This window comes from Macrotis lagotis, chromosome 2 (genome assembly GCF_037893015.1).
Source record: "Macrotis lagotis isolate mMagLag1 chromosome 2, bilby.v1.9.chrom.fasta, whole genome shotgun sequence".
In the NCBI taxonomy this organism is placed as follows: Eukaryota; Metazoa; Chordata; class Mammalia; order Peramelemorphia; family Peramelidae; genus Macrotis; species Macrotis lagotis.
Window position 1 is genome coordinate 188,374,763 of NC_133659.1, and position 21,051 is coordinate 188,395,813.

Genomic DNA, 21,051 nt, shown 5'->3' on the forward strand with positions numbered 1-21,051 from the left:
AAAAGATAATTTACTATTGTTGCTGTTGTGACCCCTTTTGGGATTTTCTTGACAAAGATACTGGAGTGGTTTGACAATTCCTTCTCTAGCTCATTTTACAGATGAGGAAACTGAGGTAAATGGGGTTAAGTGACTTGCCCAGGGTAACACAACTAGTAAAATTCTGAAGTCAGATTTGAACTCAAAATGAGTCTTTCTGACTCCAAGCCTGGTACACTATCCACTGTGCCACCCAGCTGCTCTGATTTACCTTTACCATAAGAAAAAATAAAGTCCCTAGCTGTGTGGCCTTGGGCAAGCCGCTTAACCCCATTTACCTTGCAAAAACCTAAATAAATAAATAGATAGATAGATAGATAGATAGATAAATAAATGAATGAATGAATGAATGAATGAATAAAAATGCAACAATGAAACATCAGTCCAAAATAAAAAGATAATTTGTTGTGACAAATTATCTTTTGTTTGTTCAGTCATTTCAGTCATGTTTGATTCTTTGTAACCCCAGTAGGGATTTTCAAGGTAAAGGTATTAAAGTGATTTTCCATTCCTTCTTCAGTACATTTTACAGATGAGGAAACTGGGGCAAACAGGGTTAAGTAACTTACCCAAAGTCACATAGCTAGTGGCTTGTCAAATCCTTCTCCAGTTCAGTTTACAGATGTGGAAAAGGAGGGAAACAGGATTAATTAACTTACCCAAGGTCACATTGCAAATGTCTGAGGCCACTTTTGAATTTAGGAAGAGGAGCCTTAACTCAAGGTCCAGAACTCTATCTACTGTGTCACCTACCTGCCCTAAAAGGAGCATTTGGACATTCAAATAATGAGAAAGAAAAAATAATCAAGAAGAAACTGTCAGGTTGATGAATAAAATGAGCAGCCCTGATTAAACAAAAAACAGCTGCTAAGATACCTGCCTGTCAAGACCAAGGAAAACATGGGAAGAATTTATTTATGCTAAAGGATGGTGTTGTTTTTTTAAAGTAAGCTTTTGAACTAAAGAAACAGCATGCATGGGAAAATGAAAAGATTCAAGTTAACAATAAGAAAAAGAAAGTTGAAGGAAGATAAAAAGGACTAGAGAAAGAAAGCTTCAGGAGTTATGAAAATTATTATATCATGAAAACAGTTTGCCAGGAGAGATCTTCATCCTTTGATATTTTTAAAATGACATACAGTGCAGAAGCATCAATAGACCTTACAGAGTTTAGTCAAGGAAAAAAGATAAATTGAAATTATTAAGGGACATTTCATTATTCCTAGAACTTATATTAACACTAGTGTCATTTAACTGGAAAATAATTTGGATCTAAAACAACTTTTTTGATAGGAAAATCATTCTCATCATACTAACGGCTTTCGATTTTCTCTTCCTGGATCTGAGAATTATGTAAGAAGTTGAGAAATGATAAAGCACATTTAATAGCATTAGATTTATGGACTTAAAGAAATGAATGGTCATCAGGATTTCAGAAAGATTAAAAGTCTAATACTGAAATATTTGCCTTTGCTCCACCCTCTTTCCTTCCTGATACAGCAAACACCCTCAGGCCCTGACCCAGCTTCAGAAAAGGAGCCAGTAAAGTTGGTTTGCTGAAAAGAAATTATCTAATTATGGATTAGAAAAAAGCAACTGGGATTAAAATGTGACACAGTAAAGAAACACCCTAAAACTTTGTATATAAAAGCCCCAAAATTGCCTCCATCAGTGCACTCTTCATTCAATTCCACTCCTCTCTTATATTCGGGCTAAAGAAACATTTTCCTGAGCAACATGTCTTGTCTCTCTAGGGTTTCTTCCAGAGCTGGAGGGAGTAGTTGTGGCAGAGTGTCTGGTGGTGGAAGCAGCTTCAGCAGTAGCAGCAGATGTGGAATGGGGGGTGGCTCTGCTCGGGCCTTCGGAGGCTCCAGCAGCTGTGGAATGGGTGGTGGCTTCAGCAGTGGGTTTGGAGGGGGCTTAGGAGGTGGGTTCAGTAGCAGTTCAGTAGTGGGAGGCTATGGTGGTGGCTTAAGCTCCGGTGCTGGCTTTGGTGGTGGGGCCAGTGGAGGCTTTTATAGTTATGGTGGTGGTGTTGGTGGCAGTGTTGGTGGTGGAAGCTTTGGCGCTAGTGATGGTGGCCTTCTCTCTGGAAGTGAGAAGCAGACCATGCAGAATCTCAATGACCGCCTGGCTAGCTACTTGGACAAAGTCCGTGCTCTAGAAGAGGCCAACACTGATCTGGAGATCAAGATAAAGGAGTGGTATGAGAAATTTGGACCTGGAAATAAAGATTCTGGACCTGGGAAAGACTACAGTCACTATTATACAATCATTGAAGATATGAGGAATCAGGTAAGAAGGCATCCACTGGTATATTTCATGATATTTATGTATAAGGGTAAGAAAATGCATTAATGTAAAAAATTGAAATTAATGAATCACTTGGAAAATGTTTGATATGTTGTGACTGTAGCAAACCATTTAAAATCCAAAGAGACAGGAAGCTTAAATACCAACCTATTCATCTTGTATTCATTATTCATCACTGAGTTGCTTTTCATGTATGAGTGGAACTTAAACTGTAACCAGTTATAGTAATAAATATGTACATTTTAAATTGATAACACTGGACTGAAGTCATCCCCCTACAGAGTTATTCTATGATCTCCACTGCCAGAATAACATTATTTCTGCGATGTACTAGTTTCTGTGACATCCTAGAATCAAAACTGAATCCTAGCAACAATCTTATACATGAATGGGAGGGAGTCTCTTTACAACAATTTCCCAAGTTTCATCATCAGGTATCAATTTTAACCAGTCCTACAAAGAAAACCCAGGGAAAGGATAAAGCAGTTTGGGGAAAGTACAATTATCATTTTGCAATATTTTCCTTATGAATTGGTGTGCAGTGACTGTCTAGATTAAATATAAATGCCATTATCCAGGATGAAATATGTGGCACCAGCTCCTCTGCATTGACCTCTCTACTTACAATCCCAAGGGTTATTTCTTATTAGCAAATAAGTATAAAATAATAATAGATTACCTCTAAAATATCTTCTGGATATAAACCTATCATCTTGTAATATGTGGGGCATTCTCTAGATATAATTGTAGTATAGTTACTGCTACTATTATCAACCATGTTCTGATATCAACTAATTCTGGGGAAATAGTAGTAAAAGTTAGACTATAACCAGGCTATCTACTTCTGATTGTAGCATTTTTTTTAATTGGCTCATTCTCTTATGATATGTTCTATTTTCCAGATCATTGCTGCCACTATTGAGAATGCCGGAATTGTCCTACAGATTGACAATGCCCGACTGGCTGCTGATGACTTCAGACTGAAGTAAGAAAAACTAGCTCTTTTCAACTAAGTGTTATTAGAAAATTAAGTGTAAATGCATTCAATTTGTTTTGTTATGGATAAAAGTTCTTGGGCATAATTTCTCATACTTAAGACACTTAAAAAAGCACCAATTATAAAACCATGATTTTACCAAAACTCATATTAAAAAGAAACAGATGCTCTATGAGAGAAAATTTTTTCTTTGAAAGTAATTTCTTATTATAGAAGACTAGATATATTAAATTTATTTCTCTCATTAAGAAGAAAAAATCTAAAGATTTAAGTCTTGAACTTAATATACTTCTTTCATCAAAAAGTCCTGAAGATGCTATTTTTATTCCACTATTTTAAACTTTCACTGAAGTCGGAAGATACTTTTTTTAAAGGTGGAAAATAATGCAAAAATATTTTATAAAGAATCAGGTACCACAAGAGGTAGTATATAATGGATTGAAAGTTGGCCTGAAAGTAAGGTGCACACTCTATCTCTGACAAAGACTGACAACATAATTGTGGACAAGTCATTTAACCTCTCACCATTCCTCAAAATGCCTCAAAATACCAGATGATAAAATGCAAAGCTGGTGCTAATCTCTACTGTTAGAGGGTATTTCCCATCAAGGAGTTCTGGATACAAATAAAATCACAGTCCCAGTTCAAAAGTAAAGTACTATAGATATTTTAAAGACAAAATATTAATAGATACATCCTATATGGATTTTTATTGTTAGTTCAAATGAAATTTTCATTTGACCAAAAAAAGTGACTAAATCAGTTAATAGTAATGTATTCCTTCAATCTTTTTTAGGTATGAAAATGAACAGTATCTCAGACAAAGTGTTGAAACTGATACCAATGGCCTACGCAAGGTCCTGGATGATCTGACTATGTCCAGATCTGATCTGGAGATGCAGATTGAAAGCCTTACTGAAGAACTGGCTTATCTCAAAAAGAATCATGAGGAGGTATCCACATGGTCCACAAAATTAAACAAAACTCTTACTTTTAAAAAACATTTCTCTAATAATTCACTTACTTAATAGTAAAATATCCACTCGATTGCTCCTTGAGCATCTTAGCAAAGACTACATAAGAATTGACCTACTGCATTTCTCTAATTTTCAGTTTGAAGATACTAAGAACAATTGTATGTTAGGAGTAATTTCTTGCACTCTTGCTCCCAATGGTTTTTCCTTCTTCCTGCTAGGACATGAAGAGCATGCAGGGATCCTCCGGAGGCGATGTGACAGTGGAAATGAACGCTGCCCCAGGAACTGACTTGACTAAGATGCTAAACGACATGCGAGCACAGTACGAAGACCTGGCTGAGCAAAACCGTAAAGAAGCAGAAGAGCAGTTCAATAAGCAGGTAAAGTGAGCCCAAGAACAGGATCCCAAATCATAAGCTTCTTTTAACTCGTGTGCAGTGAATTCTCCAACTGTATTTCATTTTCATTTTCAGAGTGCCTCCCTGCAAGCCCAGATCTCTACCGATGCTGGGGCAGCCAACTCAGCCAAATCTGAGATAACAGAGCTGAAAAGAACTCTTCAAGGTCTTGAAATTGAGCTTCAATCCCAACTGGCTATGGTGCGTACTTAAGAGTGACTTTTTAAATGAGGTGATAGTTACAGGCTTAGTACAGTGATTGTCATACACTAGATGTTCAATAAATGTTTGTTTCTTTTTCAAATCACGTAATAAGAATTTGTAAGAAAACAATATTTGTATCAGTGATCTTCACTTTGCCAAAAGAAACTCTGCTAGGGAATACAAAAAAGAATTTGTATAAATAAGAGAACTGTAAAAAAAAGTATATATTTATGTTATATTAATTGTGTATAAATATAAACTATATATTTTCTTGTATTATATACAATTATATGATGTATTATATAGTCATTATAAATAACATTTATATTTTATATTATATGTATTTTATTACATCTTACATATTACATTAATGATATATAATTAGTCATAAAATATATCTATATAATATATATATAATACAACATACATAATTAATTGCATATCATATATAATTATATCTATCATTTTAACATGCAACCAAAACTGTAAGTTATCATTACCCTTATGCTAACTCTAAAATTTTCAACAATTCCTTATTATCTCTAAGAGAAAATTCTCTAGTTTGGCATTTTGAGCCCTTCATACTCATTTCCAATTTTATACCATATTTCACTCCTTCACATACTCTGTATTGCCTTCAAACTGGACTGTTCTCTGTTCCCTGAGAGAATATTTGATTTCTTGCCTCCAGTCTTTTGACAAGACTATTCCCCTCCACTTCATAGAATCTCTTATATTGTGGCATAATAATGATAAAGACCATGGGGTTTTCCTGGGAAAGACATAGGAGTGGTTTGCATCTTCTCTCTAGTGTGTCCCCATTTTACAGAAGAAGAATTGAGGTAAATAGAAGTTAAGTGACTTGCTCAAGATCACGAAGTATTAAGTGTCTCAATCCAACTTTAAAACTCAGAAAGATGAGTCTTCCTGACTCCTGGCCCATCACTCTGTACAACTTAGTTGTCCTTCAGACACTAAACATATATATATATATATATATATATATATATATATATATATATATATATATATATATATATATATATATTATATATATATATAATATATATATAAGCTATTTTAGTATCATTATTATTAGTAGTATTCTAAGAATACTAATAATAATTTCTGCTTGCCTTCATTTCAACTACAGAATGAGGATCATAATAGTTTCCACCTCACAGGGCTTTCATGAGAATAAATTGAGATAAAATAAATGCGCTTAGTACAGTACCTTGAAAAACTGTAGGTGGTATTTAAATATTTATTCCCTTCCTTTCTTCCATCTGTCTGTCTACATTGTATAAAGATTTTGCATTTACCTATTTGTGTATTTATTACTTCTACCCCACCCCCACCCCCGAAGACTGTAAATTCCCTGAGGACAGGGATTAGTTCAGTTTTACCTTTAAATCTCCAGTACCCAGTATAGTGTTCCACATATAGTAGGTACTTTGACGTTTGTTTGACAGAATTCTATAAATTTCAACAAAGAGGTAACTGCCATTGGGGAAGGCGGAAGGTAATGATGTTACAAAGGTTGTTATAATTTGTGGCCATTCTCTGGCATGTACAAAATGTGGGACCCCAGGCAAATTAACTAACTTCCCAGCACTCTAGTTCTAAGATCATGATTTAGTGATACAGAAAATGATGCAGACACTCAGAGGTAGAGAATGAAGCAACTCAGTTTTTTTTTCTTTAAATCAGGAATCACTTTGCTTTTTATTCACCTTGGTTTTGTAATTTGATGGCAGAAAAGCTCCCTGGAAGGGACCCTGGCAGACACCGAAGGGGACTATGTGGCCCAGCTCTCCCAGCTGCAGATGCAGATCAGCAGCCTGGAGCAACAGATTTGCGAGATCAGAGGAGAGATGGAGTGTCAGAATGCAGAGTATGAGCAGCTGTTGAATGTCAAGCTCCGCCTGGAGATGGAGATTGAGACTTACCGTTGTCTGCTTGACGGAGAGGGAGGGTAAGCAAAAGCCTTGGTGGATGAAAAGTGCACCTTTGAGAAATTCTCTTAAATACAAATATTTCTTTAAAAAAGAATGATAAATTATAGAATAACAGCTACATTCTACACAAAAGGAAAGCAAAGAAAACAGCTTTGTGGTCACCTCCCCTATTGTAAATTGAAAAGAATGGAAGTTAACAGCAGGATTTCAAATCCCTGCTATTTTCAACTTATGTGATCTCCACCAGGCAGCTATGAAAGAATAATGGATAGAGGGCCAGCCCTGGAATCAGAAGGACATGAATTCAAATCTAGCTTCAGACACTTGCCAGTTGTGTGACCCTGGCAAGTCACTTTACCCTATTTGGCTCTATTTCTTCATCTGTAAATTGAGATGGAGAAGGAAATGTCAAGAAAATCCCATATGGGGTCATGAAGAGATGGGTACATCAGAAACTGAACAAATGATTTCCATCAAATCACTCTTTTTCTCTAGATTTTAATTTTCTAATTTGTAAAATTAATTAGGTTTTAAAAGACCCTTGACATCCCTTCCACCTCTAAATCCATAAACCTTGGTTGCCTTTCCCCCTTTTCTACAACGGCTAGAATTTGCATTGTATACAAATTGTTTTAAAAGGAAGGAGAGACTCATGCTGAAATTTTTTTCCAGCGGTTCCTCTACTTCTGGATCAAGCTCTTGGCAATCAGGACAGAGGGGCTCAACATCAACATCTGGTGGTGACTCAAGAGCTGGAACCTCTTCAGTGCAAGGAAAAGGTAATTAGAGTAAAATGCTTTCATTATTTATTGAGTATTATCATTAACTTTTATGTAATTTAGAAATATATGTATGCATATATATATGTGTGTATGTATATGTATGTATATATATAAATATACATATTTATATATACACATGGTTTGTTATCCTCCCAAAAAAATCACAACACTCTTAGCTAGGAATTCTTAACTTGAGGTTCACAGATGGATGGATTTCAGGGGAGTTTATAAACTTGGATGACACTAATTTAGCATTTTGGTTAGTTATTTAAAAAAACATTATTCTGAAAAGGGATCTATAGACTTTACCGGACTGCCTGAAAAGTCCATGATGGGGGGGGGGGGGGAGGCGAAGGAAGGAAGGGAGGAAGGGAGGAGGAAAGGGGGAAAAGAAAGATAAATTGGCATATCTATCTACCTGAGAGCACTATTATTCTGCATCTACAGCCAACCACCCTCTGCTGAGAGGAGGGAAATGTCTCATTAGGCCTCCGGACTCAAGATTTCTCATGGGACTAAATTGAATCAGATTCAAACTTGTATTTTTATAATTTATTTTTGATCTCTGCATTTCCAAATTCTGACTTGCCCATTATTTCTTTTTTTTTCCTTTTTCAGATTCAAACAAAACCAGGGTGACCAAAACTATTGTAGAGGAATTTGTGAATGGCAAAGTTGTGTCATCTCAAGTCAGCAATGTTTCTGAGGTCAAGGTTAAATAAACAAGTCTGGGATCAACAGCACCTTTCAATGAAACAAACACAAAGTCATAAATGAAGAAACTCCTTTGGACCAAGTCAGAATCCTGAAGAACCCGAGGAACTTGCTTCAGTCCCCTAATGAATGAATGCCTTAACAAAGTTTCTGCTTCTTTTTCCTTTCTTATTAGAATGATCCTTGTCAAAATGGAAATGACAACATATATCAAATTGTTTCTGTGCTTCAATAAACTTTTTTTGCAAGTTCATTAACCTTGTGTTGGATACATCTAAATGTCTTGGGGTAGAGAAGCTGAAAAGTCTCTCTACCAGTACAGATCAGTAACTAGTTTGCATCTTGGCGTGTTGGGAATGGGGAAAGGGAGTGGAGGTAGTGCCACCTAGAACTTAAGAAATTTGTCCAGGATCATTCAACCAGTATGTCTGCTGGACAACCATTCGTCTCTAGTCCTAGATAGTTTAAAAGGTTCATGTTCCTGAATCACTCTGTCAGTTATGGTCAATCATAATAGCCTTTCAAGATTAACATTTTCAGCAAGCTGTTTTTCCCTAAGGTTGGTATTATTAGTTATCCTTCACAAAAAGGATCTTTATTTTATATGGAAACAAGACAATTCTCTGTTTTTCTCAAGATCACACAGAAAATGACCTATCCTTTCTAGTCCCTGTGTGAACTGCTTAGCCTCCAGAGGCTGATAAGAGTTTTATAGCCAGTTTTGGAGTGGGTTTTTTTAGGATTTTGCAAGGCAAATGGGGTTAAGTGGCTTGCCCAAGGCCACACAGCTAGGTAATAAGTGTCTGACACCAGATTTGAACCCAGATACTCCTGACTCCAGGGTCGGTGCTCTATCCACTGTGCCACCTAGCTGCCCCATAGCCAGTTTTGATGCTAGATTCATGCCACTATTTAAGTTGGAAAATAACTATGGCCCAGTCTGTCCTTAGCTTTGGGAGCAAACTAAAACACAAAAAAAGTGAAGTCAGGTTAAGAATGACCCTAAAAGTCAGGCATCCAAGAAGAAGATAAGATATTATGCACCTCTCTCCCTTCTTTGCAGAGGGGTAATTCATGAGTGTGGAACAAGATATACAATGTCAGACAGAATTGGAGTGCTAGTTAAATTTGCTGAAATGTTCTTTCCTCTTTTCTTCTTTTTATTCTTTCTTACAAAGGATAGCATTCTGGGGAGGAATGGTGGAAAGAGGGATGTGCTAACAAATACTAAATAATTGACTGAAAAAATCATTCATATGACAAACTTTTAAGCTTAATCTGAGTTATCATTTTCTCCATCACTTTCTTAAATCTAGACAATCACCAAAATAAATAATCAAGCACTGATTTGTAGCATTTGCCACTATCCAAAGAGAAAATGCTCAGGCTGAACGTTTTAACAATCAGTTCTCTGGAGCAAGGAAGAACTGGTTCCAGCATTTTCATTGGAGGATTTTGATACAGATATAGTCATAAGCATAGCTAGGGTCATCTAGATGGCTCAGTGAATGGTATGCCAGGTCTGGTGGTAGGAAGACTCATCTTCATGAATTCAGATCTGATCTCAGACACTTATCTAGCTGTGTGATCCTGGGCAAGTCACTTGTCCCCTGTTTGCCTCAAATTTTATCAACTGCAAAATGAGTTAGAGAGGGAATCTCTGCCAGGGAAACCACCCCAAAATGATTAAACAACAACAATAAATAAGTGGAGATATACATATACATAAACAGATAAATACATATATAACCAAATATACATATATGGGAATGATGGCAATGCTTAAAAAAAGATTTCAAGTAAAAATGTTTATCAGGCAATGGAGTTTATATCCTTCTTGGGTTTTTTTTTTCTCTTTAGTCTAACCCTAGCCAGTCATTTCTCTCTCTTGTCTAAATGTTGGCCTGGTCAAAAAATTATGAAACAGGAGAGACCTGACTTCCATTTCATCAGTGAAAACTTACCTCTTTTTTAACCTAACTAAAAACATTGTAATAACATGACCAGACACTTGAGAGGTGAGAACTCTCTCTCTCCCCTTCCTCAATTCATTCGTGGTCATAGAAAGAAATGATAAATATTGATAAACTCCCATTCCAACAGGAACTTAGAAGAAAATAAAAAACTTAAGCTATCTTTCTCTTTCTTAACTCAAAAAAATCTTTAAAAAGACTCTCTAACAGTGGGATTTTCAGACATCAGCAAACAAGTAGAGGCAGGGAAGGAGAGGGCCAGGTTTGAGAAGGGAGAGAAATAGAGGGACTTGTTGGTGCCCCTCAGAAGCTGCCGAATTCTGGTTTGGTTCAGCACCAGAAGAGGAAAGGGCTGTTGCCAGATGAGCAATACTTAGGGAAAACAATGTTTTGATGGAAAGCCTCTGAAGTCTTTTATCTGGGCCATCCCTGCCGGTTCAGTCAACCCTAGCCTTCAGCAGCTCTTTCTGATCTAAAAGTTCTGAGATGGCTAAAAAACTCTAAAAATAGATCCCTTCACCCACCAAAAGCTAGAGAGCTCATGCTCTGTTCTGTTCATGTGTAGATAGGTAACATTTCCTGAGTTGAATTTCCTCTTTCATCAGGGATAACCCTAATTCTTCCCAGGGCTGGAGTCCTCTGAATCTGACTACCAGAAATTCTTACTCAATTTCCCTCTAGAAAGGAGCTAAAGTCTCTAGCAAAAGAGAACTGATTCATGTAGGTGGCTGCTTAAACCATCCAGAAGGCCACATCTGCTGCTGCCTACCACCTCTATTGGACAACTGCCACATTCTTCACTGCACACCAGAAACTTTCTCATATAATGGGAAAATATCTTCCCTACCCCTTTTATGAGATGTTTAAAATAGAATGGAATAGAATAAACATTTAAGTACTTAGACTCTATCTAGAAGGTCTTCAAGTTAGAAAGATAGGAGTTCAAATCCAACCTCAGACCCTTGTGTGACCTTAGGCAAATCTTAACCCTGACTGCTTTGAATTCAGAGTCATCTCCAGTTGGCCTGATGTATATCTAGCCACTGGATCCAGAAGGCTCTGGAGGAAAAAGTGAGGCTGGTAACTCAGCATAGCACTCCTTCACTCAAATCCAATTCATGTTACTATCCTGGCATCACCTCCTGATGTCATGGTCTTCTTCAAGAACAAAGGACACAAAAAAAATAAAAAAGAAAAGAAAAGAACAAAGGACAAACATCATCATAATTATCATTATGTACTAGGACTTGTACCAAGGGCTTTGCAAATATTATCTCGTTGGGAATGAGATGAAATTATATCTGAAAAAGGAATCCTCAATATTAATAGTTAACATTTACAGAGTACTTTGAAATTTCAAATTTCTGTACATATGGCACTCATTGCCTCAAAAGAAGACCAAATATATGTGGTGTTGTACACACTCTGCAAAACTCCCAAGTGCTGCCCAAACCAGATAAAAATGTAATTTGGAAATGCTTAACAAAATAAATAAACATTTGTTCAATTGTTTTCCAGTTGTATCTAACTCTTTGTGATTCCATTTGGAATTTTCTTGACAAAGAAAATTTAGGAATGGCTTATCATTTTCTTCTCCAGTTCATTTTAAAGATGAAGAAACTGAGGCAAACAGGATTAAGTGACTTGCCCACAATTCCACTTAATAAATATCTGAGTTCAAATTTGAATTCAGGTCTTCCTTACTCCAGACCTGGCACCCCCTAGCTGCCCTTGCCCTACCACTGCTCTAATGGCAAGAACTGCAAGGTCACAGAAAACAGGGAGGAGTGGTGAAAACAGAGGCTTTGTGTCTCAAGTCCTATCCAGGGTCATCTCCAGTCATGCTGATCCATATCTGGCCACTGGACCCAGATGGTTCTGGAGGAGAAAGTGAGACTGCTGACAGCATAGCACCCTGTCACTCAAATTCTATTCATGTGCTTGTCATGGCATCACCTCCCTGATGTCATGATCTTCTTCAAGAACAAAGGACAAACATCATCAGTGACAGGAGCACAGGAAACCCAAAATATTTAGAAATAGCCCTTGGAAAAAACCATAGGTACACTAAAACACTCTGTTCTTAAATACCACTTTAAAATGGCAGTAATACATCCTGAGACAAAGCTTTGGTAAATTTGAATTCAAAGGTCAAGAGTGTGGGTCAAGATATGTAATACAGAACATCCCAAAAGATTTCATGCAGCTTTAAACTTTAAATTTTGTATAATCAATAATATATATATACCTATATCAACATACATATATGTGAATACATATATAATCTAAGTATATCTATAATATATAATTGTGTGCATATATATTTAACAATTTTATTTGTATGCATATCTGTGCATATGTATATATATTTATAATTTGTTTACATGTATTTAATATAATATGAGTAAGGTTGTATATGTGTATACACACACATATATACATATATATATATAATTACACATTTTAATTGTTTTGTGTATGTGAGCAATGAGTTCCAAGACCACTATTTAAGACAGGGTTGCAAGATAGTCATTTCTTCATTTCTTAGCCTGTTTCATTCCTATGACCTTATTATCACAGTCTTCTTCTCTGCCTCCCCCATTTTCAGTTTCCCTTTGTCTTGCCCATTAGATTGCAAACTCTTTAAGGGTAGGGATCTTTTCCATCTACATTGCCTCTTAAGGATATGGCACTTAATAATAAATGTTTATTGGCTAATGATATGGAGTGCCTAATCAAACCAAGACTGGAGTTCAAATTCTCCTTCTATTATTCACTAGCTTTGGAACCATGACAAGCCACTTAAATTCTTACAACATTCTTTGCCTCATCTTCAAAATGGAAAGAAAGACCATGCTATAGTACCCAGTGCTTAGGACAATGTCTGACCCAGAGTAGGCACCTGTTCAGTGTTTATTGACTGACCAATTGAAAGGATCTTAGATACCATATACATCACCTTTCTTATTTTACAACTTGGAGCCTAGAAGGCAAGGGAAATTGCTCTAGGAAGTGAATGACAAAACCAAAATTTGAACCAAAGTCCTCAGTCTCCAAATTTGAACCATGAATCATGCTTTGATGGAAAAATCACCCTTGCAAAAGACAATACAATATGCAGAACCACTCTGCTGGCAATAATTATTTTTATAATTGGCCTATCCCATGGAGACTTGACATCAAAGACAGGTTTAAGATTCTAGTCACACAAATGAATTATGTAAAGGGTTGGCATAGTCAAGTGAAAAACCAAGGCTGGTTTATAAAGAGGCTCAAGCAATGATAACAAAGCAACCCGAAAATTGAGACTTCCTTCATTAGCTTCTCCCAAAACATAACAGACCTCCTACCACATTCTTGTTAAGCATTAACCCATAATAAGATAATAATTAAGCTAAGATAATAACTAAAGCATAAAACCACTTTTAAGGGAGCACCCAGTGAAGATTTATCTTAAGTCATCTTTAAGAAGTGATTTATCTTAAGTGATCTTATTTTAAAACTTAGGTATCTGAGCCTCCACTGGATATTTTCAGTATTGAGAGAAAATCAAGCCAGATAGTCAACTATCATATTATTTGGCATTATGAGCATATTCTGGATTGGAAGTTGAGGAGAACAGGATTCAAATCCCATCTGAGAAGCTTAGGCAAGTCACTCTTTTAGAGTTCAAGTTTCTTAGATAAGATTAATAGATAGGCAGACTGGTAGATAGACAAATAAAGAGACACTTAGAGATAGACACAGAGAAACAGACAGACAGAGATTAGACACAGAAAGAAATAGAATGACAGAGAGAGACAGACACAGAGATAGATGATAGGTAGAAAGACAAAAATAGAGAGATAGACAAATAGATACATAGAGAGAAACACAAAGTTAGACATAAAGAGAGTTGAGAAGAGAGAGTGTGAGAGAGAGAAAATAGAAGAGGACATAGAGTTGAGGGGGAAAAAATAGAAAGAGAGAGAGAGATGATTTCTTTATAGTGATTCTTATGTGCTAGTCAGTGTTGGGGATATAAAGAAGAAAGAAAAATAACGACAAGTCAAATGCCTTAAACTATAAAATGGGGATAATAGTATCCCTCCCAGGGTTGCTTTGAGAATCTCATGAGAAAACATATTAAACAACTTTCTAAATTTTTAAAGTATTTTATAAAAATGAGACATTATGATAAGAGCAAATCTCCCTTTTTCTCATTAAATGGCCTCCTTCCTCTGAACTTCCCTCGATCCTTTCAGTCTCATAGTTACTAGTTGTCTGATTTGGGGCAAATCACTTCTCTGTTTCTCATGTCCATGAGTAATGATATGGTAATGGGAAGAGTAGACCTGTTCAGTCATTCTCTGACATGTTGTGAGTCATCAAGTGATATCCAGTTCTTACCTTTCAGTTACTTGAAATAGAGCCAGAATTCAGAAGCTATGAGCTCACTCCTCCCTGATTTGGTTCCAGTCAAAACATTAGGTCTCAGCATGATGGGTCTCAAAGCTAACTATGTGATTGAGTTGAGGAGATGGCTTTCCATTAGTTTATATGGTATGGCACTCTTGAGTCAACAGTGGAAGTATCTTCAAAAAAGAACTAGTCCTCAAAACTTGGTATTCAGGATTGCCCTAGTATAAAATAATTATGTCTCAGTCTTAGCAAAAGCACAAATGTGTGACGGTTTCTACAAGTCACTGAAACCTGCCTCTTGTCCTACATTTCATCTCTGAAGCTAAGATTGGCTAGTCTATGTAGCTCCCACTAGACTACTTCTATTACTGTTTCTGCTGACTAGTATTCTAAACTGCCTGTTTCCCCTGATGAATTCACAAATGGATAAAAGCCTATCCATAACTGAGATATGATATATATTTATAGATATTTATATATTATATATATCCCATGACTTAAACTTGATTTTAATGACATATAGAGACTTTATTTTTATTCTTCTTGTTCAGTTCCATTTTTTTAATTAAGAAATATTTATTTTTCTTTCCCATTCTTTCTTCTCCCAACTGAAGAAAAGGATCAATTGAACATAATCAAATAAATTCCAAATTGGTTGTGTCTGAATATGTATGCCTCATTCTGCATTCTGAGCACAGTGGATATAGCATGCTCCATCTTTGAAATTGCAATTTGTCAAAGCATTGATCCTTACACAGCACTGCAGATTCAATGCTTTCAAATGCTGTTGCAGGAGAAAACTTTTGAGGGTCCCTTGAACCCAATCAGTATATACTTAAAGAAATTAATTCAGATTACTCCCAGGACAATCAAATACTGAAGCTGAAGACTAAATACTTTGGTCACATAATGAGAAGATAGAATTCATTAGAAAGATATTGGGAAAGATTGGGGGTAAAAGAAAAAGGGGTTAGCAGAGGATAAGATGGATAATAGTGTCATTGAAACAACAAATATAGACTTCGAGAAACAGTGAAGATAGAAGAGTTGTACATGATTGAACAACTAAACAAGAAGAATACATTGATCAGAGTATTCAATTTCTCTTAAGTTGTCTTTTTTTTTGGTTAGGCAATTGAGGTTAAGTGATTTATTCAGAGACACATAATTACTAAGAATCAATTTCCTGAATATGATTTCTCTCTCATCACACTCAATTTGGATCAATGTACAACATGGAAACAAAGTAAAGACTGACAGATTGCTTTCTGTGATGGGGGGGAGGGAAGTAAGATTGGGGGAAAAATTGTAAAACTCAAATAAAATCTTTAATAAAAAATAAAATAAATAAAAAAAGAACCAATTGCCTGAGACCTATTTTGAACCCAGGTCTTCCTGACTCCAGGGCTGATGCTCTATCCACTGCACCACATAGCTGCCCCCAAGTTGTCTTTCTTTACAATAGTATTAATATATAAATTGTTCTCCTGGTTCTGCTTACTTCACTCTGTACTAATTCCTATAGGTGTTCCCAGATTTATCTAAAACTAATTTATTACTGTGCAACAATATGTATATATACCACAATTTGTTCAAACATCCCCCAATAAGTGGGCACTCCCTCTTTGTCACCTTAGAGCTCCTCTAAATATTTTTGTACTAATGGGTCCTTTTACTCTTTCTTCAATTCTTTGAGGTATAAGCCTAGAGGGATATGACTAGGACAAAATAAAGTGAGACTTTGGTCAAAAAGTCTAGAAAAGAATGAAAGAAGTCTACTTTCTTCAAGAAACAAGAACATGTTTGCATATTGTGACAGTAAACAACTGAGGCATAGAAGCAGACAAGGAGAAGCCTATATTTTCCCCCATGAATTCAAAAATTCTAGGCATTTCACATCTCTAAATGAATAAAATTTAGCAAACAGAAAGCCACTCATTTCAGGAGCACTTCCTAGGGAGAAACTTAAAGAGGATAAATAACAGGAACTATAAGACTTAATGACTACTGCAGCTTCCCTGGAGATTCCAGAGAACCCAGATCTGGGGCTGGTCTGCCAGAATCAGAAGAGACTGAGGGTAGAACTATAAAGACATTGTAGGTATCTTTACAGAGCTAGAAAAAGTGTCTAGGGACGAGTTGGACTTAAAGAACTGGGAAAAAGCTACCCAGTATTTAAAGACTCTAAGAAAGACATCCCCTAAACCAAAAAGAGACAAACTCACTATATGTGCTTATAATAGTAGTTCTCTGTTGATAGCAAATGTAAGAAAGTTCTATGTATGATTTTAACACACCACCAGTATAGCTATTTGATCCTAGGCAAGTCACTTATCCTCTGTCTGTCTTAGTTCCCTCAACTTAAAATGGGGATAAAATTGCACATTTCTCTTATGTTTTTGCAAGCATCAAATGAATTGTAGTCCATCAATTGAGATAACCACCAAATTAGTAAGAGTAATTAACTAAGGGTCACAGTGGATAGAGCACCAACCCTAGAGTCAGGAGTACCTAAGTTCAAATCAGGCCTCAGACAGTTAATAATTACCTAGCTGTGTGGCCTTGGGCAAGCCACTTAACCCCATTTGCCTTGGAAAAAAAAAGAAAAAAAGAATAATTAACTAAAATAGCAAGCTATCTATATCCTATCTCCCTCTTCCAAGTTTTGAACCCTACTTGAAATGCTCTCCAGCTATAACAACTTCCCCCGAAATACTTTAGATTTGTTTTTCATTACTTACTCAAGATCTTATATTTGATAGTTATGGGTCTATATGAACATCAACTAAATGATTCTGTGGATGGAGAACTAGGCCTGAAATCAGCAAGACCCAAGTTCAAATCTGACCTCAGACACTGGGAAAATCACTTAACTTTTGCCTCAATCCCACTGGAGAAGAAAATAGTAAACCAGTCTGGGACCTTTGTCAAGAAAACTTCACACAAGATCACAAAGAGTGACCAATGAGAGCCAGAGTTAGAGGTCCTCTCTTACCTGTGGCCACCATAATAGCCAAGAAAGAAATATTTCAGTAGTTTCTGAGAGTAATAGCATTAACTATAGAGGCAGTAGCCTCCTGCTACCTCCTTACCCAAACCAAAATGTGATACTTTAACATGAACTTCTGCTTTTTGCCTCTTTGTAGTTGCATTTTTTTTGCTTATAGGTGAAGTATGTTTGATTTTAGGGGTTCTGAATCTCAGAAGAAAGAAATGCCAATGGGAGTCTGTGTCAGACTTTGTGGATAGTCTAACCAGTGAGTATCAATGTCCCCAGTCCAATTCCACATAGAAATGAGTCAATTCAGCCAAAGGAAGCAATAGTAACTCAAGCATCATCTTTGTCAAATTTGAAAGTGAGTTTCATGAAATGAATGTTAAGTAGAAATGACTTTCCATCTGGGTGTACTCTCCCCAAGAACCAAAGTGGTAAAAGAAAGAGTGTGCTCCAATCCAAGAAGAAATTTACACTTCTATTTTTGCTATTTTGTTGTTGTTGTTCAATTCTTTTCTGTCTGACTCTTCATGATTCCATTTAGGATTTTCTTGGCAAAGATACTGGTTTGTCATTTCCTCCTCCAGTTCATTTTAAAGGTGAGGAAACTGAGGCAAACAAGTTTGAGTTACTTGCCCAAGTTTTTGTTGTCTTCTCAGTAAAAATCACTTTGTTAAGCTCTAGCATGTGCAGAGGCCACACCCCAGTAAAATCATCTCAACAGAAAGGCTAAACCATGTTGAAGGTAACTGAAGGTTTCAAACCTGTCAGTCTGCTGGTGAATTAGGAAAGTGTCAGCCTTAATCATTAAAGACTTCTCCCCATAATATGGGTGGATAAGAATAATTTGCTCCAACTACCATGAAGACAGTTGAAACGGGCTCCACTCTGTGGAGTACTTAGAGTAAATGATGAAGATGTCAAGATCATTCACTGCATCCTGAATCATCCACAGTCATCCTGACTGACACTTGTCCTGCCACTGGACTTTGATGCTAAGGAAGAGAGAGAATGATGACTATACACAACTCCGCCTCACTTAATTCTAATCTATGCACAAGTTAAGACATCACCCCACGATGTCACTGGTCCTCTTCAAAAATTAAGAACGAACAGCAAAAAAATTCCTTTGTAAAAACTAAGTAAAGTCATTAAAGACTTAGGGATTTTTTTAATCCGGAAAAAAAGGTTTTAATTGAATATTTTTTTCTTTTTGCCTAGGAAGGATGACTAACCAAAGAAACAAATTTGAATAGAAGGTATACTAAAGTATATGAAAGAAAGTTCATTGAGAATTAGCACGGAATGATTTTCACAAAATTTAGTTACATATAAATGATTCATGCTAAGTATGAAACTCTGCTAACATTATCAGAAAAAAGAAAGTGACCTCTACATCAACCTATTGGTTTATTGCAAATGTCTTAATGTCAAACACCTTGAAGATAATTTAAATTTGTGGAAAGGCAATAGAACAGATTTTTATGCATTTTGCTGCTCCACAAATTCTGATCTTAAGGTTTGGTTTTGTTTCTTGGGGGGTTTTTTGGTTTTGTTTGTTTTATTTTGTTTTGACTGCAGAATTTAAATCCAATAAGAAGAAAATCTTCCTAGTAGGTTGACCTGCCTCCAAATCTGTGGAGATTGACTGATAAAATGCATTTTAACTTTAAATTAAGCTAAATGAATTATTTTGCACACTATATCTGCAAACTGAATACTTTTCAAAGAAAAGACCTAAAATTTTATCAGTTGAGATGTCATAGTGAATTATGTTAGGGGCAGCTAGGTGGCGCAGTGGATAGAGCACCAGCCCTGTAGTCAGAAGGACCTGAGTTCAAATCTGAACTCAGACATTTAATAATTACCTAGCTGTGTGACCTTAGGCAAGTCACTTAACCCTGTTGCCTTGCAAAAAAAAGTTTCATAGTGAATTATGAAGCATGATGAGATAAGATTACATGGCTTAAAATTAAACAAATGGATTAATAGATAAATAAGTGAATGAGTAGATGAATAAAGAAACTGAGTAGTTAATGGATATATATATAAAGATTAATATGACTAATCAATCAAACAATAAATATTCTTAAAACTCTTACTAGGTGCCAGTCTGAAAGCTGAGAACACAAAAAGAAAAAGGCAAAAGATAGTCCTCTGCCCTCAAGATGCTTACACTCTAATGGAGGAAACAACAGAAAACAAACATATACAAAGCAAGTTATATAGGATAAAGAGGAAATAATTAACAAGAAATAACAACTTATAGCAACCTCTCCAATATTTTAGGCATGTTTTGCATTACTTGCTCAAGGTCTTATATTTTATAGTTATGGATCTGTATGAAAGGCAGCTAGATGGCTCAGTGGATAGAGAACTGGGTCTAGATTCAAAAAGTCCCAAGTTCAAAGCTGGCCTCAGATACTTACTATGTGACCCTGGGCAAGTCACCTAACCACTACCTTAATACACTGGAGAAGAAAATGACAACCTACTCCAATGAATGGGGAAGGCTTCCAGTAAAAGAGGGGATCTTAGTTGGGACTTAAAGGAAGCCAAGGAGTTCAGTAGGGGCAATGGAGGAAGGATAGCTTTCCAGGCATGAGGAATAGTCAGAGAAAATGCCCAGAACTGAGAGATGCCCAGGATCACATACCTAGTAAGTGTCAGAGGCAAGATCTGGATCAAGGTATTTTAAATTCTAAACCATCAATTCATCCATTATACCTCAACTTTTCGATTTTTTTTTAGGGCTGGGATATCTAGAACTATGATTACATCAGTCAGCAAATAAGTATTTATCAATGCCTACAATGTTCTAGACACTGATAACTCCTGGTATGATGAAAAACATATTTGTAAATAATAGTCTTACAGAGCTGCCTTCTACCCAAGAGAGTTTAAATGTATTGCCAATGACCACACAGATAGGATGTGTCACAGATAGGATTAGAATGCAAGTCTTCCTGACTCCAAGCCCAGAACTCTATCTACAATTTTCCTAAGAAACCATCAACAAATATTTGGGGTTTTTTTAATCCAATGCAAGCTTCTGGGAAAATTTCACAATTCTGATCTCATCTTCTTACATACATTTAAGAACTTCAATAGTAATCAGAGGCGTGCTAAAATTCATAACACCCAACCTCCAAGTTATGTGTTTTTAAATCCTCATCTCATCAAAAGACATGGGAGCCCTCAGATACCACACAGGATGAGGATTTGCCCCATGCTATTACCTCACCTTGTAATCTCTGAAACAGTCTGAAAAAGTCTATCAGATCATTCCATCTGGTAAAA

The 21,051-nt window shown here is 36.2% G+C and overlaps 1 protein-coding gene across 1 annotated transcript; it reads left to right on the plus strand.

Moving 5' to 3' along the window:
• The first annotated feature begins 1,727 nt into the window (after positions 1 to 1,727).
• Positions 1,728 to 8,603, plus strand: LOC141511350 (keratin, type I cytoskeletal 24-like). Its single transcript, XM_074220573.1, has 8 exons — positions 1,728 to 2,334; positions 3,255 to 3,337; positions 4,146 to 4,302; positions 4,545 to 4,706; positions 4,800 to 4,925; positions 6,686 to 6,903; positions 7,559 to 7,665; positions 8,287 to 8,603. Exons 1-8 carry the CDS (start codon positions 1,777 to 1,779, stop codon positions 8,388 to 8,390), a joined length of 1,515 nt encoding a protein of 504 aa, XP_074076674.1. The 5' UTR covers positions 1,728 to 1,776; the 3' UTR covers positions 8,391 to 8,603.
• Positions 8,604 to 21,051: the final 12,448 nt, after the last annotated feature.